Source organism: Martes martes, assembly GCF_963455335.1.
Source record: "Martes martes genome assembly, chromosome: 1".
NCBI classification, from domain to species: Eukaryota; Metazoa; Chordata; class Mammalia; order Carnivora; family Mustelidae; genus Martes; species Martes martes.
Genome location: NC_137888.1, coordinates 117,870,960 through 117,897,051, shown reverse-complemented (window position 1 = coordinate 117,897,051; position 26,092 = coordinate 117,870,960). Strand labels below are relative to the sequence as shown.

Here is a 26,092-nt window from a genome sequence, read left to right as displayed (position 1 = left end):
AGTCATTCCGGAGCCCCCGGCATCCCTCTTCTATCTTCCTGAAGTTCATGCTTGCTACTTCAGGTGGCTACAGGATGCCACAACCCAGTTCTGGGGATTCAGAGCTGTCTTGGCCATCCAGGATCCAATACACAAGGACTGTGGTCTACCCCCCTTATTTTTTGTCATTTCCCAAGCAACTGGAACAACTCAGTGTGCATTGATGAAGTCCTTTAAGTCCAAGAGTCTAAAAATATTTTTTAGATCTTTGCTTACTGGCGAATCAAATCTGGTCAGATGCACAAGTAGGACAAGCACTCTGGCCAGCTTGTCAGTGGACAGCAATAGACCCACTGTTAGGTCCTAAAACAATACCACGGGTGAGTGGGTCTGGAAATGCTCTGATGTCCCGCTGAGGTGGGTAGGAGAACGAGAGGGGTCAGTTCTGGGGTCCTGTTGAAATCTCCGTTGGGACAGGCTAAGAAAGCTGGGTTGAGGGGGACCTGGGTCAGGAGAGGAGAGTGCTGCTGGTCATGCCCACTCCGAGCTGTCTGATGGACTGCTACCCTGATCTAATGTGCCCAAAGTTCACCCTCAGGCACCAAGCCGACATGGTTAGCCTCTCCTAGTGACCAAGGTTTCCATCATACAGCGTCTGAGAGGCTCACCATCCCTGCCATGAGAGGAACTGAAGGAAGCAAATAATTAATGAACATCTATCTAGCCAGACAGCCATATTCACGGGCCAGCACAAGTGTGTCTCATGGTCTGCTGCTTTCATGTTCCACGGATTCTCCCGGCCATGGAGCACAGACACGCTTGCTTCTTGCCCCTTCCCGTCCAAGATGTGAAAAGGTGGCCTGGGGTGGTTGCGGGGGAGGCGTTCAGGAGGAAATACTGAACATCTGAACTGGTTATCTATTCTCCAATCCATAGAAAGGAAAGCAAACACCAGCAGGTGTTATGCACCTGAGTCAGGCTTTTTTATCATTTAGGTCAGTGTGTCCGTCCATCCATCCATCATCAAAAGTGTATTTCCTCACTGAGCTGGGCACTGAGGAGCCAGAAATGACTCAGTCCCTATGTTTGCCACACAAGAGTTTCCCAAAGAGTTCCATTGTTAACTCGTGAAAGGTAACCTGCTGCCCTCTGTTTGCTTGTTATTATGAGAAAAATACACAGTGAAAATGATATTCATTTTATTGCATCATTTACTGACTAGAACGCCAGACTTAAAGTAGATATAAGTATAAAAATAACCAGATTCTTACAAATAATACTTTGCTGCTACAGTACTGAATAATTAGTGGAGGTGGCAATTATAATACAACTTTAAATAACATTCTCATACTGGTTTTAACACAATCGACCAGGGGTTTAAGGTTTAAAGGTTTGCAAAAAGAAATTCGGGACAATGTGAAAACTCAAGAAGTTCATATTCCAGCAACATGCTTCATTTAACTGTAAGTCCAACAACACAAACATTAACGAAACTCACAGCAACCCAGGATGAAAGACCTTCTTTTTTTGAAGAAACGGGCCAAGGTAATACAGAAATCTGGGTTAGTTTCCCAGATAGACTGGTTCCCTCCCACCCCCGTCCAGTCCCATCCTTCCTAGGCAAGAACTCTGCACCGGCATCGCATGTCCTAAAAAAAAAAAAACAAAAACCAGAATCTAGGAGGCAAATCCTTTGAAATGTCCTGTTAAAAAGTGTGGAGGGGACAAAGCTGGTGTAAGATCTCTGTTTATAGACCTAAATTGTCCCCTTGGGTTTCACAGGCTTTTTTGTGAACAGTTGCCAGCAAACAGGATGGATTATAACACTATGAAAAGATACTTTAGCACAACAAATTGACGGGCATTTAATACTTTGATATTTCTAGTCTTTTAACCAGTCTCCTTCTCTGGGGATTTCAGAAAAGAAAAAAAGAGCACACACTCAAAGGACAACTCTACAAAACCCTATCTGTTTCCATAAATACACACAAGAACCTCAGAAAGATGCTTGGTCAGGAAGGACAAAATGACACGTCCCTTCTAATTCCCACAAAAGTCTTCCCATAGAAAAAATATCTCTGATGTGAAGGGCAGTTTTAAAGAAGACAGAGAATACTGAAATACTGAACTTTGCATTCTTCCTGTCTCCAAACAAGTGTTCTCGTTTTGAAATCAGGGTAAGTATCTTAGAACAATGGGTCTGAACCTGACTTTGGAGCATGCTAGGCTAAACTAAGCCAGAAGCAACTAGAATGCTCGGCTTTAGCTTCTTCAGGCTAAGTTCCCAGGGTTACTGGGTACTCGGGCCCTTGGCCAGTGGGCAAGATGGCTTCACGGAGACCCCCCAAAGCCACATGTGTGGTATGTCCCTCAGAGGCGCTCTGGGAACTTCCACATCTGAATAAATACCATCCTTCAGAAACATTTTCTTAGGCAGCCATCCAGCCCTGCAAAGATGCTGCCCTTCTGTTTGGACCAACTTTAACCTCTTCGAGAACTTAATAGTCACAACTTTGTTTAGAATTCCAAATGCTAGCAGCCAGCTCAATTACCCTCTCCATTCAACATACTTGGCTCTAAATGACTTAGCTGCTTCTGAAAATAAATTTTCGTCCAAGGAGGAAGATTTGTCAGCATTTAAGACATTCAACTGAATATGTTCACAACTCTGACCACATTCACAAAAATATGCTTCTAATATGTGGGAGCCACAGCCTTTCCGCGGACACAAGGCAAAACGGCCCACAGCGGGCATCTAAGTCTGGCTGTGTTTGCCAGAAACCCGGGTCATCACCTCACCCTTCCTACGCCCCAAGTCACGTACCAGTACACTTCTCGCTAAACACAGGCCAGCCACTCTTAACCTCACGTGTCCAAGAAATAGATGCAATTACATGCAATGAACCCAAAAGGACTTTTTCAAAAAGGAATCAACATTGGTTTTTTTTTTTTTTTTTTGCATTTCATGTCATTAGTTCAGTTAATGCTTAATAATATTAAGGTTCTTCAAAAAAAAAAAAAAGTATAAGCCCACTCTCTCCTGCCCTCTTTGACATGTAAGGTCCATTTGGATGGTGAGGCATTCACAGGAAGGCAAGGCAAGGAGAGGGATTTGAATCCTGGCTCTCTAAGGCAAGATATTCATTCTCTCCGGAAGTTCACGTGTGCAAGAAGCAGACACTCTCATGCACGCTTCACCAGGGTGTGGTGAGGCCAAGGGCCTTGCACAGAGCCTGGTCATGGTGGCAACACCAGAGATTCTGGTCACGACAGGTAGACTTCGTCAATTCTCTTCAGGGCCCTGGGCTGGCTCGTGGGGCCGAGAGAAAAAGACAGGAGAAAGAGCACCCCCCCCCCCTCAGCTTAAACAAACCCACAGTGGCCAGGAGGCTGGCAGGTATCCCCCAGCCCCCATCCTGCTCTGAGGCACTGCCCGGTGCTCTAGAAGTTGAAGCCTCTCATGAGCAGTGAAGTGTCCCTTTTCCCTTCCACCTTCCCCTAGCTGTGGGGCCCCAATGAGGCAGGGCCGTGGCATTTCTATGGGCACGAATTGCACATTCCAGGTGCAGGGGCAGGCACAGAGCACCCGTGCTGGAGCTGAGGGCTTCTGCTCCCCAGGGGCGCACCCTACCCTGTCTCTCCAGTCCAGAGGCTGCTGCTGTCCCATTGCTTGTTTGCCCTCTGCTCAGGCAGGACCCTCTGGGAGGTACTGAACCCCAGGCAGACCTGCAGCCGGCCTCTCCCTTTCTCACTCAGGGTGGGCAGCCAATGTGTAACTGGAGAGCAGTCATGCTGGTTTTCATGTCTTAGACCCTCGTGCTCTTGAGACAGCCCCTCCCCAACCCCCAGCCTCCTAGCAAGGAGATACATTTGAACCTCACATCGTTGGAGGCCTCCTTTTTCACAGTAAAAGAAAACAACTTCACACACACCAAACCTACTCACAAGAAAGCACTCTTGGAACTCACAGGACACTCTTCTGGACGTCAGCATTCTTTTTAAGAATGCTTTTGAGACAAAACACTTAACTTTGTGTAGCTTATAGCTTCTGGTCCTAACACAGGAGATGATCTGTCAGCTGAGACAGCATCGGACACCTTTAGCTGAGAATGCCTGGGAACACACACACACCCCACACACACCCCACCGTGGCTCTGGGTTCTGGGGATAAGCAAGGATCTGCATCAAGAGCCAGGAAGCGAGGTCACCTCACCAGGGAGGCAAGTCTGTTGGCCCAGGTGAGCAGAGGGCAGGAGCTCAGAGCTCTCCAGTTAGATGTGAGACCAGGCGGCATGAAGGCCCTTTGGTTCCCCAGAAAGAGGCAAGATCCAGAGATTTCAGAAAGGTGATGCCCTGAAATTTGAAGCTGGCATCCGCTGACAAGAGAATTTGTATCTCAGGAGATGAGTCCAATGTAATGACTAAAAAGCGTCACACCTGACTTGTGTTCCTGCTGCCAGCAGGGTGATCGTGGCTCGTGGAGACCAGGGGACACAAAAGTTGACACTGAGAATGCTAAGGGTGAGGACTACAGAACAGTAAGGGTGAGATACACTCTGAAGAGATGAGAGAACTCTGAAGAAACAACCATGCCCAGGACAGAACTGTCCCGAAAGGCTAGACCGCTTCCAGAAACGTAGCTCCTGAGCTCCAGCCTTCAGGGTGGGAACACTTCTCTGACCACTGTGTTCTCCTTACTTCATCCCAAACCAGGATGTGTCAAAAGCACATGGCCGGAATAATCGCAGTTCCACAAGGAGCAGGTAAAGACACCGCACCCTGGGGGTGCCCCTCCCCCCACAGGACCCAAGTCACAGGCATAATAAATAAGACACGTGGCACTTCCTTCCCAAAGGCAAACTCTCAACTCCTAAACTGGCCGGAAGTCTTTAGTTCTCCGATGCTGACTGAAACTACCATGTTTCTGGAGGGAACTCCGCAGTAGTATAAAGAAGGATGAATTTACTGCATGAGAGAAAATAAGTTATTTCTTCAGTGAATAAACAGCTTTGAGCCCTTAGTTGAAAGAGGACACTGAGTTTGTGACCCTATCTGCGATAGGGTCACAGAAGCCGCCCCAGAAGAGAAGCAGACTCACGGACGTGTGGCTCCATCCCAGTTCCCAGGTCTTCCTCCAGGAACCCACACAGGCTTCCCAAAGCACAAGGGCTTCAGGAATTGGACCGTGCCCGGTCAGCCCAGTCCTCAGGCCACATCCGGGCGCTTCTCCCTCAGTGGCGGAATTCCCGCTCAGGCCCAGTCTGCATTCGGCTTCCCATTTCTACTGCACAGACATAGCAGCTTCGGCCTCCGGGTGAGGACAGAGTCCCGAGTTCTGCGCCGAGTTCTGCGCCGGCACCAGGCGCTGCCCTCAGGGAAGAGAAGCCCCCCCCCCCCACACCCTGGCCCTAGGCTCTGCGAGTCTCTGGGCCTCCTCCCCACAGCGCCCCGCCTCACTACCGGCAGCCAGCGGGAGGCCTCTAATTAAAAGCAAATGCAACTTGTCTTGCCCTGATGCAGACTTGTTTGAAAAAGGGAGAATTAACTGCAGAGGGAAAAAAGAAATAATCTTAAATAAATGTTACCTTGACTACAAAATGGAGTGTGTGCTATGCCTCGCACAGTTCAGTTCCTCATTTTGAGGGTTGGGATGGAAACTGCAGAAGACCTAGAACCTACAAAAATACTGTGTGCCAACCTGCAGCATCTCCAAACCTTAGTGGTATGTTCAACCGTGGTTTAGCATATAGATACCAGGCAGGGAAACCACGAAAGAGCCTGTACTTTGCAGTGAATTAATCACCAGATCGAGGCCTATGGGAGGGTCTGAGGAAAAGAGGCCTCTTTTTGGAACAGTCTTGGAAAAAATCCAAAAGGAGACCTCCCTATCCAATTGACTAAAGTGCAAACTAAGGAAAGACTGGGTCCTGGCGAAGGTGCCTGAAGACATGCCCTGGCTAAGAGTCAACCCATGGCCCATGACCCATGGCTGGTGGCCCCGAGGTGGCTGCCGCATTCGGGGACTCCCGGGACTGGCCCCTGTTCATGTTCACAGTAAAGGCAAAGATGCCCAAGGAGCAGCCCTCAGTTCCACGTCCTGGATCCATCTGTCCCCCTCCCCTGTGGTCACGCCCCTCACGCCTGTCCCGCTGCTTCCTGCTTGCTACAGGAGTTTGGCTCCATGAGTCCTGGGAGCAGCCCATGAGCACGCTGGCCCCCCTGGTGCAGTCCTCTGAGCGTGGAGGGCCCACAATTTGCTCATAGTGCTGGGCCGTCTGTCTCTCTTCCGCACTTAGAAGTAGTCTCTTCTCCTGCTCTCATCACTGATGAAAGATGGGTTATACTGTCCAGGGAAAATGCACGAGTGCCGTGACCCCGGCAGTCCAGTATACGCTGGGTAGAGTCCATTGCGTTCAAGTTCAGGATTCCTTACGCTTGTGGGCTGGTGGCCAGAGAGAAGAGAAGAGAAGTGCATTTATTATTCACGGATTTAAATTTAATGGTTTTTTTTCCCTAGGGAAAAAAAAAAGAGAAGAAAAAAGAACACTATGTTTTAATAAACCCAAGAGGGAGGCAGCTAACTCTAGTGGAGCAGGGTCTGACCTAGAAGTCAGGACCTCCCAGGCCCTCTCTTTGTGGAGACTGGCATACCTTTGTCCATATTTTCAAAAGAGATTTAAAAAAGTGATCAAGGGCAGCCTAGTAATTTTAGACCAATATAGGAAAAGACCTGGGCTAATTATCCTAATTATCATAAAATTATTACCTGATTATCATCTTGACATTAAAAAAAAAGTGTCTTTCTTGCAGAGCACAGCACCAAGGTCCCTGCCACAAACAGGGAACTGACTTTTGCAAGGTCATAGGACTGCCTATTAAAGGTGGAGTCAGGACCCCACAGTGGGAGGCCATCAGCAACAGGCAGCCATCTCTGGCCAGATCCCAGCCTAGGCCATGGCTCCCTAGCTGACGTGCAAAAGCAGTTCACAGGGAAACGACACAGCTACTTTGAGGAGGCCCTCAATGAGGCCCACCGGGAGAAAATGCTTGCCTGGCAGAAAGAATACACTGGCGACAGCATATAATGAACATGGATCCTAGGAGTGCCCGAGGTACACCTGAGGCCACTGTGAGGGACAGCCTTCTCACTCAGGGGACAGCTTCATACCATAAGGGTAGGCTCTACGGGCTGCTTAGCACATTTCTGAAAGGAAGATGGGGCTGGTTTAAGTTCTTGATTATTTCTACTTCAGGCAACTCTTGCGCTAACTCCACAGAAACACACTGGGGTTGGTCCTCTGGTGCCCTGGGTCTGTTTGTCCCTACGCGATTTCGCCAGGCACGGGGGAAGAGTCCCTTGCAAACGGTGTGAGGGCGCAGACACACCTGCTCGGGCAGTAGACACCCGCAGACACCTGGCTGCCGTGAGAGGAACAGGGCTTCCCACATGGAGAACACAGCCAAGTACTTGTGCGGAAACATTAACACTTAACCCCAGCTCGAAGTTTGTGTCTGCGTCTGTCTTTTCCTTTATTTCTTCTTCTTCTTCTTCTTCTTTTTTTTTTAAAGATTTTATTCACATATTTGACAGAGAGAGATCGCAAGTAGGCAGAGAGGCAGGCAGACGGAGAGGGGGAAGCAGGCTCCCTGCTGAGCAGAGAGCCCGATGTAAGGCTTCATCCCAGGACCCTGAGATGATGACCTGAGCGGAAGGCAGAGGCTTAACCCACTGAGCCACCCAGATGCCCTCCTACTTCTTCTTGTTCTTCCCCCAGTTTCAAGTTTTCCAAAGGTCCAATGGAAACAACATCTTCCTTAGCATGAACCTCTCCCATCCAAAGTCTGAATCCTCAGGGTTCATCCCCATAGCAACCAGCGGGGTTGTAACTTCTGTCACAGCGCTGTTAAGTCCCCACGGGGCAAGGTTTCACATTTATTGCTACCTCAAAGAGGTCCACGTGGGATGAGAAGTCACCTACGTCTGTTTACTTCCCAGCTCAGACAGCCCCATTTGTGTTTGCCATGTTACGTAAAATGAAACGGGCAGGGCACGGGTTATCTGAGGTGGGACAGAAGGAGCCAGAGCTCCCGGGGGTCTACCGTCTTCCCAGATGCCGTCCAGGGCTGGATGGGGCCCGATGTTGAAGACCCACTGAGTGAACATCTCCTAAAACTCTGAGAAGTGCTGCTGGGGAGGCCACTGGATTGTTCTCTTTATCCCTGTTCCCAATCCCACAAGCACAGGAGGTAAAGTGGGGCAGACAAGGGGTGAAAATGTGAGGGCCATAGCCTAAATACAACTAAATTCTTTCTGCTAACTTTCAGTTTCCAATCTTATAACTCAAAAGCAAATTTGGTCCCACGAAGGGTTATTGCTACAACCCCATAAAAGTAATGAGCTCGGTCAGGGGAAGTAGCCTTCATGATCTTGATGTAAAAACTAACAAATACCATGCAAATAAATCGTAAGTAAGTTGAACATTAAATTATATAAACAAGAGGCTCAGGCCACCATTCTCTTTAACCCTTAAGCAGCTGAAGTTATCTTTGTTTTACCACAAAACACAATCCCTGTACTTCTCAGAGGGGATCAGAGCCTGAGCTGCCCCGGGTACAGAGATACGCACCGAGTAATACACATCCGTCATCTGGAGGAGATTTTTGGTACTTCCATTCTCGTGCATTTCAATAGCTTCTCGGCCCCATTCTTGTGAGCGGGGGTTTTTGGGGTACTCAGCATATGGGGACATTTGGAAATCTCCACTTTTGAAGATGAGTTTGCTTATGTCATTTTTACTCTTTCTGTGGAATGGAAAATAGTTGATGATTTAAATGAACAAGTTCTGTAAAGAAATATCTACGAAAGCATGTTTTTATTATTTTAGAAAGTAAATTAGACGGAAAGCTACCATTACATTCTTTTATAAATGTCCACTGAAGAAATGGCATTATTGTTATATTTTGCCTAAAACAAATAAAAGGCAATTAGATGCAAAAAAAAATTGCGAAACGATCTTCCAACTGGAAGAGACAGGTTACCATGGACAGAGGATGAACAGCTATCTGTAGTGAAGCAGTCTTCTCCAGGGGACCGAGGTCACTGCATCTTGGGGGCAGTCAGGGAAATCAGAGTCATGAATTCCCAGAATGCTGGAGCCAAAGGGTCTTTAGGATTCTTTAATCCTATGGTTCTAAACCTGCCTGAGGATCAGGATATACACGGAAACTTGTAGGTTTCACCAAAATTTACTAAGAGATGGGCTCTGGGGACGGGACAGCTCTGGCTTTGTGAAAAAATAAGACGTGTTCCCCAGGTCACGTTTTGCTACTAGTGAAGCTGGGATAAGGTGCAGGCCTCCTGCCGCACCAGCCAGGGCCCTTTTACCTCATGAAGCTACTCCACTGACCATAAAACCAGACTCTCTCATTTGCAAAAATGCCCATCTGTTTATATTACCTTCACACATTCTCATTTTAGCAGGTCAGGGAAAGCCCAGGACAAGCTCCCCTACTTGTGAGGGTTCCCTGACTGGAAATGGTGGAAATATGTGTGATTTACCTATGGAATGGGCCTAGGAGCAGACATTTTTTGTTATATTTGCCCTGGATAAAATAATCTGAAGTTTCTTCCTTCTAACCTCCCTTCCCTATAAATAAACTTTCTGGGAAGGCACAAAATGACTCAGGGTCATAAAACAAAATGTCCCGCATGTGGCTTAGGCGTTGTTCCTTCTTGCAAGGTCAAGAACAGATCTGCCACTGTGTTGCTCCCTGGAGGGTGGGGCCTCCGGTTTCAAACAATGACCTAGTAATTCATGACTACCTTCCCTTTTGCCAAAGCCCATAGGCACTGGCTCCTTCTCCAGGTGGTCACACTACCTGGTTCTCCGATACTTAGCAAATAGGAGGCTTACTTCCTCTTGAGGTTTAATCCCTCTAGTTTCTGGTCTCCTACCCAGGATTTTATTTCCACTCATAGTTTGTCTTTGATGATCAGGTGGCAACTTGGCAAATGTCAGGCAAACGCGGTACCATGAGGTGCGGGTTCCCAGAAGAGCAGTTAGGGCAAACTGCTCTCTGCAGCCTTGCTGAAGGTGAAAGATATCTTATGGTGTCCTTCCTATCAATGGTCGAAAAGATAACTCGCTATTTTGGTAGGTTCCTGCCATCTTTTACGTCAGAAAAATTCCTGCCATTTATAATCATCTAAATCAAAGGTCAGAGTTCTCCATTATCTGACTAGATAATCACCCACAGAAGGGACCAACTCCTTCCTTTCCCCTCCTTTCCCAGCAGACACCCACTGCACTGGCTTCCAAGAAGCCCAGAGCCCAGCATGCTGCTGAGCGCATGCTCACCCTATGTGACGACTCTCGTTTACTTACTGGCGAAACAGCTCTGCTAACCCCTTCACCTTTGTTTGCTTCTAAATTTGCCCATTTGAAGTATGTAAGCCAATGGTTTGAGTATATTCAGATGTGTGCAACCATCACCACAATCAATGTTTACAACAGTTGTGTCACCCTAAAAGGAAGCCTCTTACTCTTTACTCCCCAGTTCCCACCCCTCACTCACCAGCCCCAGGAAACCACTAATCTACCTCTCTGTCTGTGAGATTTGCCTATTTTGGACAGTTCATAGAGATGGAATCATACGAGAGGTGGTCTTTTGTACATGTTATTGTACATATTCACTTCCCAGGGTATGGACGTCAGAGAGCGATGCCATCCGGTTAAACAGTGATTTTGTTTATGCAGTAAAACTTAAACTGACCCTGCCCCCCCACCCCTCCACGGGAACTTACTTAAAAGCAAGTCCGGGAAACCAGTCCCAGGTAACAAAGCCCAAATACAAGGGTGGGTCAGGTCAGGTGGAGATAATGGCCTGAATGCAGGGATGAGTCGGGTCAGGGGGAGGTATCCAATAGTGGGGGCGCATACTGTCTCCCTAGCTACCAAGGAGTGTGGGCCCCACCCTTTGGGCGCCTTTTGGGCGCCAATTCTGACCAAGGTGATAGGCTAGTTCAAAGAGCTACTATAGGTAAATTGTAATTCAATTGGCCACCTATGTGTGGCCAGGCCCAACCACATGGCCTTTGCTCTATAAAAGTTAGTCTGTAAGGCAGGGAGGGGTCGCCTTCTCTGTAAGAGGTGGCCCGACTGGTTGGTTTGACGGTCGGTTTGATTCTCGATGCTTGGCGAGAAATAAAGCTTTGCTTGACCTTCACTTTGTATCAGTCTCGGTCCTTTAATCATGGACCCATTATTGGGGGACCCAACACCAGGTCACAGGCGGACAAGGTGTTTACCTTCTCAAGGAGCTGACAGACTCCTTCAGAGGGGCTGCACCATTTTGAGTTTCTGCCAGCAGAGCAGGAGCATTCCAATTCTTCCACAACCTCACCAATGCTTGCCGTTTTCTTGTTTTTTTTTTTTTTTTAATTTATTTATTTGTTAGAGAGAGAGAGCAAGCGAGCACAGGCAGACAGAGCGGTAGGCAGAGGCAGAGGGAGAAGCAGGCTCCCCGCCGAGCAAGGAGCCCGATGTGGGACTCGATCCCAGGACGCTGGGATCACGACCTGAGCAGAAGGCAGCTGCCCAACCAACTGAGCCACCCAGGCATCCCCGTTTTCTTGTTTTTTAATTTTTATTTTTCATTTAAATTCAATTACTTAACATATAATGTATTATTGGTTTCAGAGGTAGAAGTCCATGATTCATCAGTCTTATATAACAGCCAGTGCTCATTACAGCCCGTGCCCTCCTTAATGCCCATGACCCAGTTACCCCATTCTCCCACCCACCTCTTGGTTTTTAAATAGGCATCTTAGTGGGTGTGCAGTGGTGTCTCCTGGCAATTTTGTTTTTATTTCCCTGATGGCTAATGATGCGGAGCGTCATTTCATGTGCCTCCTGGCCATCTGTTGATCTCCTTTGGTGAAATGCCTATTCAAGTGTTTTGCCCATTTTTAAGTGAAGTTGCCTTTTTAATTATTGAGTTTTAAGAATTCTTTCTATATTCTAGACATAAGTCCCTTATTAGACATATGATTTTCAAACCCTTTCTCCTGTTCCCTAGGTTGTGTTTTCACTTTCTTGATAGGGTTCTTTGAAGCACAGGAGTTTTTAAATTTTGATGACATCCAATCTATCACTTTTTTGTTGCTTGTGCTTAAGGATATTCTTTTTTTAGTAAAGGAAACAGTCCCATTTGCTGTCCTTTCTCAATGGCACAATCTACCATGAATTTTCCTTTCTCCTTTTTTGAATGGTTCCGTTATACAGGATGATTTAATACTGTAAAGCACCCCAAACATTCTTTAAAATCTACACAGACTATTGCTTAGCAGAGGCAAAGAGAATAAGAATGTGAATTCCTGGCACTCACCGGCAGCAGGTAACAATCAGCGCGATGCCTAGAATCAGAAGAAGCCCACCTCCTGCTGCTGCGATCACCACAGTGATCAGCTGATAAGCTAAACAAGGGTTAAAAAGGAGAAAAGTAGACAGGTAAGAGGTAATGAATAAATAAATGAATACAAAAGAAGAGTTGCCCTCCCTGACCCACAGCTAAGACCTTGCCTGCTCTTGTGACCTCACCTTTCATGGGGTGGGGGCAGGCAGGGCTCTTCAATGCTAGCTCTGGCATTTGCTCTGTTGGAGGATGGCAGGATATCCACCCAAAATAGTCTCTTTAGCATGTTTATTATTTTGAACTGTTTATTTATTTTTTTTAAAGATTTTATTTATTTATTTGATAGACAGAGATCACAAGTAGGCAGAGAGGCAGGCAGAGAGAGAGGGGGAAGCAGGCTCCCCACTGAGCAGAGAGCCCGACTCAGGGTGGATCCCAGGACCCGGAGATCATGACCTGAGTCGAAGGCAGAGGCTTAACTCACTGAGCCACCCAGGCACCTCTTGAACTGTTTATTTTTGAGAAACTGGGACTCAGGAGAAGCTCTGAAAACAGCTAAAGGGAGATTTACATTAGAAAAGGGGCCTGTACCAGGCGGCAGCTCAGAGTTCACCTTTTTATCTGAGAGCCTGATGTTGGGGCCGGGCAGCCTTTGCTTACCAAACAGTTCCTCCTCTCACTTTCCCAGGTGGCTTCCTAACCCTGCCCTTGGCAGCCCTGACACCTAGCCCTTTCCTTAACTCTGAAGGGCGAGGAAACCTCAAATATCCAGCTGCCTTTGAGTCTCGTATCTTTGTGGGGCTCCCGTGTGTGCTATGTAATTAAAATTGTTTTCTTTTTCTCCTGTTACTAGGTCTTTTATTTGGGGAAGGGGTGGGGGTGGCAGTAGAGTTCTAGAAGGGTAGAGGGAAAATTATTTTTCCTCCCCTGCCTGCACTGTTTGGAGAACACTTCTCCTTTCTTTCTTTCTTTCTTTTTTTTAAGTGTTTTTTTTTTTTTTAATTTATTTATTTATTTGACAGAGAGAGAGATCACAAGTAGGCAGAGAGGCAGGCGGGGGTGGGGGTGTGGGGGGAGGGAAGCAGGCTCCCTGCTGATGCGGGGCTCGATCCCAGGACCCTGAGATCATGACCTAAGCCAAAGGCAGAGGCTTAACCCACTGAGCCACCCAGGCACCCCAAGATTTCTCCTTTCTCAGTCACTTCTAGAACAATGGGTGGAACCCAAATTCTACCTGTAGATCAGCCCCCAGGTCATGTTTACCAATGCAAGGTAAAAAGAAAAAAACTAAAGGATATGGATGAAGTTTTCAAAAACCAAATCTCTTTGGTTTTAATAACTGTTCTGTCTTCTAAGATTTTATCCTTTCTATTCTTTTTTTCCCCTCCCTTAAGCTGGGCACATTTTATTATGTGTAAATTGTGCCTTCAGTAAAGTTGTTTTTTAAAAGTAAAGTTGTTTTTTAAAAAAGTTATGGAGAAAACAGAGAATCATTTCTTGGCTACTTCCCACCCTTTGGTGTTAACTGTTTTTACATTTTTTGAACTGATGGTGATATAGTAGATATAAAAATTACTTATTTAGTTTTAGATTCTTACTTGATAAGATAAAAAGTAGGGAACCCTATATTATAAGAAATATTACTGGTTAACTAAATCCAGAGTTTGAGAATCACTGCTAAACCATGCCAGGAATGAGTTGTTCCCTGAATACATACAAATTGAATTTAACCACCAGATATTAGCAGTCATATTAGTAAGCACGTGCATATCATATGTAAAGAACAATATTAAAATTTTAATTAATGGTTTTATACTGCTGTATTTCTGGCAAAATATTTTCAATAAAGTCTACTAAGTATTCAGTTGATTTTTGTTGTTGTGGAAATAAAATTTATTCTCAGGTTGTAAGGCACAGGATTTCAAAAAAGGGCCAATAATCAGATTTTCTATAGTAAATTATGACTGGCATTTACATGCTCTCCAGGTATTCAGGTAAAGTCACAGCAATGCACAGAGTTGACAGCAACTGGACTATGTGATAAAAGCAAACCAACCATTTACCTATCATTTATTTAAATAAATAACACAGAAACCTGATTATCTTGAAAAACCATCGGTATTAAGACATACAGGAAACAAAGCCAAACCACGGAATAAGGTAATTCTCTCCTTCACCTCCTGACACATGTCTTTAAGCTTCCCCTTAAACAAAATCTCTTGAATTTGTTGACATTTCTTCATCCCCACCAATACCACCCTAAACCGGCATCAACTCTTGACCCAGCAACTGTAACCACGTCCTAGCTCACCTTCCTGTGCCCCATCTTGCCCACTCCTTTAAAAAAATAAGTCTGATTATGCCATTTCTCAGCTTTAAAATCCTACACTGGCTTCCTTTGTTCCTAACCAAAGACTGAAGTCTATTCCTGCTTATCCCTCCACACCAAGTTCAAATTTTCCCACTTCCAGCAAAACAAGCAGGTGCTCATTTTAGAAGTGACCCTTGCAAGTGGCCGCAGCTGTGGCAGAGTCCTCTTTGGAACAAGCAGTTTTTTTTTTTTTTTTTAAGATTTATTTGTTTACGATGGGGGGGGGTAGTTTGCGCAAACAGGGGGAGGGGCAGAGGGAGAAAGAGAAGGAAGCAGACTCCCCCCTGGGTGGGGAGCCAGACAGGGTAGGGGGGTGGGGGGAGGGCTGGATCCCAGGACCCTGAGATCATGACCTGAGCTGAAATCAAGAATCAGTTGCTTAACTGACTGGGCCACCCCAGGCGCCCCTGGAACAGGCAGTTTTATCTAAAGAGAGGCACAGCTGGAGTAAACCAGTGCTTCTCAAACTTTCTGCAGCCAAGAACCAGTCCTGACAGCCAGAAGACCTCATGTGCCTGAGCATAGATGGCCGGGAGGGGATCTACTGAAATGTTCCCAGAAGTTGGCATCGCCTTGGGAAATCATGGCTAACTTCTTTCTTCTTTGTGCTTCCCTATACTTCCCAACTGTTACTCATATGCTTACACACACACACACACACACACACACACATACACACACACATATAATTTTTTAGAGTATATTTGATGCTCTTTGGCAGTTAGATCTTATTACTGGGAACTTGAAATCAGCTTATGGACAAGATAACCCAGATTTTTTTCTCTCAAATCTGCTATCAAGTCAGTTCATGAACAACTGATTTTTTGAACTTAAGACTGATTTTTACTTTATCATGAAGCCACATAATGATCACAAGTGCATGGGATTTGGGGATACCTCGGTGGCTCTCTTGGTTAAGCATCTGCCTTCAGTTCAGGGTTCTGGGATTGAGCCCTGCATGGGGATCCCTGCTCAGTGGGGAGCCTGCTTCTCCCTCTCCCTCTGCCTCCCACCTCTGCTTATGTTCTCTCTCTGTGTGTCAAATAAATAAATAAAATCTTAAAAAAAAAAACACAAAGAAGAGCATGGGATTTGAATCAACATTAACTACGACATTTACAGTTTTGTGGGTGCTCTGAATGTTTATTTATTAGGGTGAGACAGAAGGCAGGGAATGCCGTCTTAGGCTTGTCCATTCTCTCCATTCTAGTTTGAAGAGATTCTCCAGAATGATGTACTTGGAATTCTTAGTCTTACTTTCTCTTTGGCATTTGTTGATATTTCACAGTCTTTATCTTTTCTTTCTTCTTTCTGTGGTTTGGTCATAGGTTGCTACTGCTATCATTGCTGTTGGGAGCCCATTAGGGGCCTTGGTCTTTCCTACAAACTACATCTGTTCTTGCTTATGTGTTCATTTAGGACGGAAACTACTGCTGGACTGTCCACTTAGTCGGCCCCTCCCTGGGAACGTTCACGTGCAGGTTATGGTGGACGGGGTTAGAGCAGGTAATGCTTGTATGTGTAGCGTCAACCCTGGCCACAGCTAACTGGTCTGGGAGTAAACACATGATCCAAGCTGGATCAGTCAGTTCCTTCTCAGGAATCTCAATTTGGCAAAGAGAAAAAGAGAATGAGATGAGAGAGCACAAGCACCTTCTCTTTCAAAATGGCCGAACCAGCGACACACACTTGAAGCTCTCTGGTGAGTCTATTTTCAGTCACGTGGTCTGGGAAGGAGGGAAAGCCTGTACACAGACATAGCGAAGAGCGAAGATGAGAGCTGAAGATGGAGTCCTGTTAATGTGTACCCTGAAAACAGGCCCCCAACCTCCAGCTGCTATGGTTCCCCCACAATTCCCTGAATCTTATTCCTTCTGATGCTGGAATTTCATGACACACCTCGGGATCCTTCCCATAAACGGCCTTTTGTTGCTTCAGCTAGCGAGGCTTCTTTACTCCAGAAGAACCTTAGCTGACTGTGACACTGTGATTTATAATGAGAAATATATATCTGGTCTTGTCCCTCTTCCTGGCCAAGAGCTCTTAAAACCCTTAGAGGGGCACCCGCGTGGCTTGGTCGATTAAGTGGCCACCTCCGGCTCAGGTCATGATCTCAGGGTCCTGGGGTCCTGCCCTGCATCAGGCTCCCTGCCCAGCGGAGAGCCTGCTTTTCTCTCTCCCTCTGCCGGCGGCTCTGCCTACTTGTGCTTTCTCTCTCTGTCAAACAAATAAATAAAACCTTAAAAACAAAACAAAACAAAAAACCTTTGAAATTTCCTAAGTGAAGAGAATAGAAAGGTGGGTTTTTTGTTAGATTAATGAAGTGACTTTTGGAAATCACCTGAGGCGTGGGGTGGGGGGGGAGGGGAGCAGGCTGCCTAGTCAACAACCCTGTGATTAGAGGGTTGGGAACTTTCAGTCCCTACTCCCTGAGCCCAGGCGAGAGGTGAGGGGCTGGAAGTTGAGTTTGCCAATGACCAATGACCTAGTCAGTCTCGCCTATGTAATGAAGCCTCCAAAAAACCCCACAAGGACAGAGTCCGCAGAGCTTCCGGGTGGGTGAACATGCAGAGAGCTAGGGAGAGTGGCTTGATGGGAAAAGCTCCACACCCCTTCTCCAGGCCTTGCCCTATGCGCCTCTTCCATCTGGCTGTTCATCCTGAGTTACATCCTTTTATAATAAACCAGTGATCTAGTGAGTAAATGATTTACTTTCAGTCCTGTGAGCTGCTGTAGCGGGTTAATCCAACTCAACCTGGGGATGGTGGAAACCACTGATCTACAGCCGCTTGCTCAGAGCACAGTAACAGGCACCTGGATTTCCAACTGACATCTGATGAGGAAGGGATACAGTCTTACGGGACTAAGCCCTCACCTGTGGGATCGGACGCTATGTCCAGGGAGATCAGAAGTGTCAGAAGTGAGTTAAATTGCTTGGTAGCGTGGAAAAAACACACATCAGAAATGGTGTCAGAATTGAACCAACCAATACAACTTGTTTTAAAATCCTTGAACCCGTTACAGACCTTTCTAGGTGGCCACATCAGCTTTATTATTACTTTTTTAAAATATTTTACTTATTTGACAGAGAGAGACACAGAGAGAGAGGGAACACAAGCAGAGGGAGTGGGAGAGGGAGAAGCAGGATTCCCGCCCAGCAGGGAGCCCGATGTGGGGCTCGACCAGGATCCCGGGATCACACCCAAGCCAAAGGAAGACGCCCAACCAACTGAGTCACCCAGGCGCACCTTATTATTACTTTTTAACATAGGCTCCCTGCCCAGAGTGGAGCCCAACTTAGGGCTCGAACTCACCACCCTGAGATCAAGGCCTGAGCTGAGACCGAGAGTCGGCTGCTTAACCTACTAAGCCACCCACACAGCTCTCATTAGTTTTATTTCAGAATTCATTTAGTTCTCCCCATATCCCCCCTCACTGAGCTCATTAGTAATGCACAGTTAAAATTTTGCCTTTTAAATCCTTCCGTTCCTCTTGCATCAGCTTTCCTTTAGAATCCCTGTTCACAGCATCTGTTCCGTCTCTGTGTCTTTCTCACACCTACAGGCAGTATGGGGCCAGGCCCAAGAGCAGACACAAAGAAGGACTCCCCTCTCCCAAGCCCTGCTTGCTTTCCGTTCTGACATTGAATGAGGTTAGGCAAGACTGCCTGAGATGCTGGCTTCAAGGTGAATGAGATTTCCAGCTGATTTCTGGACGATTATCTTTTTTTTCCTCCTAAGCAGTTTAGTGCTGTCATCCTGGATGTCTGTGATGAGTGATGGACTCCTGCCAACACACAGCATTCCCGCCGGTGTGAATCTTTTTGAAGCCCAGTGTTAACAATAGCCTGAACACACTTCAGACCTGAACACGCTTCAGAGATACTTCATACACCTGCCACCAGACGGTGGGATGGGTGGGAAGGCAATGTAGGGGATCTTTAAGTTGAATGTTCTAGTTTCATCGGAAGCTGAGGAAAAGGACTGTACATGGGGAAAACAGGCTCTAAATCCTTTCAGGCCACGCTAGGAGGCTGGTGGGGAAGGAGTCTCTGCTGAGGGGGATACAGGCCTTTGAATGGAAAGACTGCCCTACAAAAAGGCACGTTGGGAACATAAAAAAGGGATGGGTAAAAACGTCTGCAGCCAAAGATAACCTAGGAAAATTATGTGAGTTCTGTAATCACAAAGTGACAAGAACCACCAAACAGAAAAATGGCTTGGAGAATGGGAATATAAAAAAAGACATTAAAAAGGTAGCAAAAGGGGAATGGTGTATCTGCGAGTAGATTCCATAGTTATCGAAAGTGACCTTATAAAATGACATAAATGGAAATACTACACAGCTTACTCGGCTTGAAAGCAGGCTATTAAACAGTATATTCTATTAGAAAGATATACATATATATCTCTGGGAAGATATATAATACCAGCGCTTCTTAGGCTTTACTAGGCATACAAATCTGTACATTGATTAAATCGAGGGCTCCAGTTCAAGTCCAGATTCGGATTCTGTAGGTCCAGAGTGGAGCTAAAGCTGGCGCTGCCAGTGCCTGGGCCATACTTAGTGCGGACGACAGCGTAGACGCCGGGGTGTGAACAGTGGTGTTCAGTGGGTGTGGAGACGGTGGACTGCGGTTTTCTTCCCTCAACTTAGATCTATTGCTAATTAACTGGAGTTAAAAATGAAAATGGGCTTGTGTTATTTTTATGATGAGACAACCTCATTAATCTATTTTAAAGAAAGGAAAGAGGGGAAGCAAATGGAGACATGGGGGGAGATGTGAGGGGAGCGCTGTAAACGCAGGCAGAGGCTCGGGAAGCCAGGGGCACCTCTGCTGATGGGTCTGTAAGGGAAGAAAATAAAAAGGAGTGCAGGGACAGGTGCAGGCATGATATGGAGGGTGGGTGCTGGGGGCGCAGGTGGCTGGCCCCGTCAGGTGCCCATGGGAGTCCAGCTGGGCCCGTGTTGCCTCCCGCGTCTAACAGGCTTGGCAGAGGGTTCGTCCTGACCCCTCAAGCTTGAAGCAACAAGGAGTGGAATCTGCGCACAACTCGGAAGCTAATGGAAACTTGTAGAAAGGCAGGCCAAAAACCCAGAATACAGTGCAGTTGCATCATTCCCAGGAACGTGGGAGAGAGGGACTCTCAAGACTGTGACTGAACAAAGCTGGGCTCTCCATCTCACGGGGCTTGGGTAGGGCCTGTGCCCCAAGATGACTGCACGGAGAAGTATTTCTTGCCTGTAAAGTTTCCAGCTTAAGGAAGCCCCTCTTGGGGCTACTTGTAGCCCCAAGAAAGCCCTCACTGTCTTTGATGGCCACGACAGAAGTGACAGTGTGAGTGGTCAGGGCCCTGTTAATGGACACAAAACACTGAGTGACAAACCACAGATTCCTCATCATCACAGAGGGGGTGAATCAGGTGTTCCCCATTCCTTAAACAACACCGAGGGATGATCTGAGAGCTCAGACAAGGGTGGGGGCAGGTGCTGTTTACTATCAGTCACTGTTCATTGCTAATCAATAGTAAGACAGATAGCAAAATCACACAGTGATAGCCCCACACCATCAAGGTGTTAACCAAAGCCACCAACACAGCGTGGCTGGGAGAGAGCCATCCAGACAGAAGCCTGCCCTCTGCTGGTCATAATGATGACAACGTGGATGAAAGGGGAAGGAAAAGTCTCAGAATCAGAGAGAAATCCTGGCTATGGCCAAGACCCCACAAACATAACAGGGGGACACAGGAACTTGCAGAGGGGTCAATGAATGTACGGGCATATCATCTCCAGACATATATAGTATTTAATGAACTCTGAAAAAAAATCACTAAATGCCTCTTAAAGCAATGCTGGCAGTTCTCTCCCCTTTCCCCTCAACCCTTTATGGGGCTTTCCCCTAGATCCGTTCTCCCTCCTTGGATCACCCTTCCGTTCACTGAGAAATCGAAGCCTTTCCTTGTAGAGCCTATTTAGAGAGCTGTTCGGCAAAAGGAGGTTTGAAATACAGGCTCAGGAGAGGTCTGTCAGGACCAGGAGGCGCCAGCAGGACTTGGCAGATGGCGTCTCCTACCTCCCGCTCCCTGGTTCAACCCTAGAGCCACACTAATCATCTGCTTCCCTCACTCTCTCTTCTCTGCATTCTGATGGGGTGTTCTAGTCTATTTCTTGCACAAGTGATACAACTCTACTGTACCTTGATTCTTCCCTCCGTCCCTCCCTCAAAGTACTCTTTTGTTCCAAAGTATTTATTTACTTGAGAGAGAGAGAGTGAGCGAGAGTGAGCACAAGCAGGGGGAGAGGCAGAGGGAGAAGCAGGCTTCCCACTGAGCAGGGACCCTGATAGGGGACTCAACCCCAGGACCCTGGGATCATGACCCCAGCGGAAGGCAGACGCTTAACCAAATGGGCCACCCGGGCGCTCCTCCTCAAATTATTCTTAAGCCATCCTCTGTGACATTATTTAAGCCTCTCTGTTTCTGTTTCTTTCTCTTTTTTTGAAAGATTTTATTTACGTATTTGTCAGAGAGAGAGAGAGACAGCACACAAGCAAGGGGAACAGCAGGCAGAGGGAGAAGCAGGCTCCTTACCGAGCGGGGAGCCGGATGCGGGACCCGCGGGGAGCCGGATGCGGGACCCAATCCCAGGACTCTGGGATCATGACCAGAGCCAAAGGGAGACGCTTAAGGGACTGGGCCACCCAGGTGTCCCAAAGCCTCTCTGTTTCTAATACTTAGGACCTTTCAGACTCGGGTCCGCAGGCTTGTGGTGCAATCAGTACCTGTTAGCTTGAAAACCTCTTCTAAAAAACTCAGCCATTGAGTTGTAGTGTTCTAGCATTTGGTGAACAGGTCTCAGACAGCTTAAACGTTGTGCCTGACTATTCTGCCTCCTCTTTCTGCATTGAAAGTTCTAGGCCTTCTTCTATTTTTGTGTGCAGGCTACTCTACTCTGTGATCAGTTTCAGAGTGCTCTACGGCTCGGTTCTGGTTTTAAAGGAGGAGATTCACGTGAGAAAGTGAACAAGATAATTCCATATCCCAGGCAGCCCTTGGAAAGCACAGATACCTTCCTGAACACAGGCATAAAGATCCCGGACCCAGATGAGAAAGCTTGTCTAGTGACTTTTTAGAAAAGGACATACACTGCTATCCATAGGGTTTTATATGAGCCAAATCTAAAAAAAAAGAAAAAAAAGTCCTGAGGCCTCCAGTTAGGGGATGAGTAAGTCACAGGAATAAAAGGTCCAGCATAGGGAATAGAGCCAATGGAACTGTTAACAGTGCTGTATGGTGACAGGTGGGAGTGGTGCAGGTGGCGAGCACAGCAAAACATATACCCTTGTCCGATCATCATGTCATACAGCTGACACTAATGTAACATTGTGTGCTGATTGTACTTCTACTAAAACAAAAAACAAAACCAAAAAACTAAAGCCTACTTTTTTTTTTCTCCTGAAGCTCTAATGAGTTTATGAAGTGTTTCATGAGTCAGGCAGAGTCCCACCTAGCAAGTAGAGAGAGGTCCTGAAGGCTACCTTCTCAAGCACTGGTATTAAAAGATAATTTTGACTACTTTTTAATGTTTAAAAAGTCTAACATATGATAACTTATTTTTTTAAGATTTTATTTATTTATTTGACAGAGAGAAAGAGAGATCACAAGTAGGCAGAGAGGCAGGCAGAGAGAGGGGGAAGCAGGCTCCCTGCTGAGCAGAGAGCCTGATGCAGGCCTCGATCCCAGGACCCTGAGACCCTGACTTGAGCGGAATACAGAGTCATAACCCACTGAGCCACCCAGATGCCCATAACTTCCTCTTCTTATTAAACCATATATATACCTGTGATACTGTGATATAATAAGAAATACCTATTTGGTCTTTACTCCCGGTTCTTAGCATAGGAGCTCCTAAAATCCTTGGAATTTCTGAGTGAAAGGGGTGAGAGTTACACCTTTTGTTATTTATAAGAAGCCTCTTTCAACCACACCTCTGTTTATGCTAATGAGGGGGGCTGGAGCTGGTTGCCAGGGGAACCAATCAGAGGGTTGGAACCTTCAGCCCCCACCTCCGACTTCCAATGGCCAATGACCGTTGATTTCATCAATTGATACTATGTAACAGAACCCCCCTATAAATCCTAAACAATGAAGTTCAGAGAAATTCTGGGCTGGTGAACACATCAGGGTGCGGGGAAGGTGAGGCACCTGGGAAAGCATGGAAGTTCTGAGCAGCTGCCCCCATTCCTGCCCAGGCATGTCTTCCATTTGGCTGTTCCTGAGTTGTATCCTTTATAATCAACTGGTAACATTAAGTAAGTTTCTTGCACATGTGAGTCCACTCTACTGTAGCTGTAAATTCTATAAGCTGTTCTAGCAAATTACTGAACATGAGGAGGGTGTCATGGGAACCTGGGATTTATAGCTGGCTGGTCAGAAGTACCAGAGGCCCAGACTTGGAACTGTCTGAAGTCGGGGCAGTACTGGGACACTGAGACCTTAATGTCTGGTCTTTGACACTCTGGAAAATATCAGAATCGCCTGCTGTGAGGGACCCCCCACCCCCACCCCATTTAGTGTTAGAAGCTTTGTGAGTAAAAACCAATTCACAATAGCCTGGAACACCATTTGGTGTGTGATGATTTGGGTCCATCATGATGAATATCTGTGCTTAAGTGCTTTTACGACTCCAAGGTGTCCTTAGGGATTACTAAATAAGATAGGGTTGTCTACCACGCTGTGGCCTCAGCTTACTACTTAAAAAAAAAAAAAAAAAAAGAAAGAAAGAAAGAAAAAACATTAATTCTGTGAGCTCCTCCCTCTTTTCTATATGACTCTAAATATATCTGCTTTTAGAAGCATTTCCCCCATCTTTCTCTTAGGCTGTCCACTGTAACCTCTTGCTAGTTTGTAGTCAGGATCAAGCCGATGCCCCAAATCACCAAAAATCCTAGATGGAATGTAATTCCAAGTCTCCAGACTCTGGCCTCAAAGTGGCTCCATGCCTGGCACACCCACGCAGCTTTATGTCTGTTGAGTACTGCATTTTTTTACTTTGTTATTTTATCTTATTTACTTTTTATTTATGCTCAAAGTGCAGTAATGAAACTTACTAATAAGAAAGTTTTATGAGCAAAGAAAATACCAGTGAAGACATAAACTGTCAGGGGTACTAGGAACTGGGCACTTCTACACATGTTATGAGGTCATGTCTAAGGCACACTCATCTACAGAATGAGGGTCAAAGCTCTCTTCAAATAAAGTACTGAATGTTATTATTCCTATTATATCCTATATCCCAGAATTTCTTTCATTAATTTCTCAGCTCTGGATACTAGAAGATGTCAGTGAAAGTGATCTGAAATGAGTCACAACTGCTTTTCTCCAGGAACTGAATCTGCCCTCCATCCTGCAGCCTGACCTGATTTTCTGCATCAGCTGTGGTCCGGCTCTGGGACTCTTGCTGCTTCCAAAATGGATATTGATTAGAGTCTCAAGTCTCGGGCTGGCGGTCAAGCTAACAGCTTGGTCTGCGTGTACTCTGCCAAACTAATCCTCCACTCTGCCTTCCTCTCCTTCTGTCCTAGGTCACACCACATACACCGTCCCCGGAACAGCACCAGCCCAGGCTGCCCTGAGACCTTCAGGTTGTTCCCTCTGCCTCCACTCCCTCTCCTCCACACTTGCCACTCAAAGCCTTCCAAAACCTCCAATCCCATCTCCTCCAAGAGTTGCTCCAGAGGCTCTTCTAGTCTTCCAGGCCTGCTCCCTCCCTCCCTGCTCCCACCCCTGCCCCACCTAATTTTTTGTGTTAACACTCCATGGTGAGGGCTGTTTAGGAATGCACTCATTTCCCCTGCCAGACCTGGAGGCCCTGGAGGGCACTCTGCTTTCCCCATACCTCCCAGCACTGGAGCTGAGACGAGAGGGAGAGGGGAAGAGACTCACGCCTTGTGCACAGAGACCATGTCAGCCCTCTATTCCCCCAACCTCCCCACTCTGCCCCCTTGAAACTCGAGATCTTTGCATACTCACGGTTTCCACAGTTGAGACCACCAAGCCCAAATGGGCAACTGCAAGTCAACAAAGAAAAAGAATGAGAATTAGTTTCAAAAATCAAAAGAAATAACTGTGACAATCTACCCAAGTAACTTTGAGATATGGTTTGTAACAAATTTATCAGAAAAAATGGTCATGGAGCCTACCTCATACAGGTTTCATTTTCGAGCCTATATCCATCTTCACATGCTGCAAGAGAAAAAGGAAAATCCATGAATATGTCCCTTCACCTCCCTTGGCCCAAACTGGCAGTTATTAGACACCGGCCACCTTAAAGTGCACAAGAACATTCTAGAACCAGAAGCCTACAAATAGCTTTAGAATTATCTATAACCTGCCAGCTCAACTCTTAAATTTTTTTTACAGATTTTATTTATTTACGAGAGAAAGAACACAAGCAGGGGGAGGGGCTGAGGGAGAGGGAGAAGCAGACTCCCTGCTGAGCAGGGAACCGGATGTGAGATGTGATGCAGAGCTTGATCCTAGGACCCCGGGGATCAGGACCTGAGCTGAGGGCAAACGCTTAATTGACTGAGCCACCCAGGCACCCAGCTCAACTCTTAATTTTATCACAAAATTTTCTTAACCTGTTGGTGGCTATTGGTTTCATACACACACACACACACACACACACACACACACACACACACACACACACGATCATGCTAGAAATAGTAATATCTACCCTATAGTTCCTTAGAAAGAATTAGGTAAAATCAGGCATGCAAATGGCTTAGCATAGTACCTGGTACATAGTTACCACCAAATAAATGACTATAGTTAAAATTATTATCCAACAAATATAATTCTTTTTGGAAGTTCTCTGGGGCCCCTGTGTAACAGCCTTCCATATACACAAATGCTTTATCTTCTTTAATGTAGGTCAAACCTTTAACCTGCTGTTGGCCTCATTAGCCCCTTCCAAGAGGAAGCAGGAGCTGTGAAATTCTCTGGGACATAGTCCCAGTGGGTGCCTCAGTTTCCACGGGCGAATGGTCACCCTATCTACAGCCTGTGCAGGGGATTCTGGATGTATCTGGGGGAGTGCTAATCAGCATAACACCCCAGAAGAGAACTTGGAACCCTCTGCTTGGTGCTGCTGACGGACTGGAGGGCTGTGGCCCAGCCATTGCTGGGAGTCAGCAGTTCCCCAATTTATCCGATCACGGAACACTTGCAACACTATAATAAGCTGACAGAACAGCATGAGCTATAATGTGTGCTTGGATGAAAGCAGACAATAAAAAATGGCCTCATTGTCCAATTCATCGCT

At 46.5% G+C, this 26,092-nt stretch overlaps 1 protein-coding gene across 1 annotated transcript in view; it reads right to left on the bottom strand.

The window, feature by feature from the left end:
• Positions 1-1,162: 1,162 nt before the first annotated feature.
• Positions 1,163-26,092, bottom strand: part of HEG1 (heart development protein with EGF like domains 1) — a gene marked incomplete at its 5' end in the record, with an annotated part of 87,327 nt that continues 62,397 nt past the window's right edge. Inside the window, 5 exons of the mRNA XM_080806591.1 lie at positions 1,163-6,421; positions 8,607-8,781; positions 12,367-12,454; positions 24,796-24,833; positions 24,966-25,008. Coding sequence (XP_080662717.1) covers positions 6,272-6,421; positions 8,607-8,781; positions 12,367-12,454; positions 24,796-24,833; positions 24,966-25,008 — 494 coding nt within the window. The 3' untranslated portion in view covers positions 1,163-6,271. The remainder of the gene's footprint in view (positions 6,422-8,606; positions 8,782-12,366; positions 12,455-24,795; positions 24,834-24,965; positions 25,009-26,092) is intronic.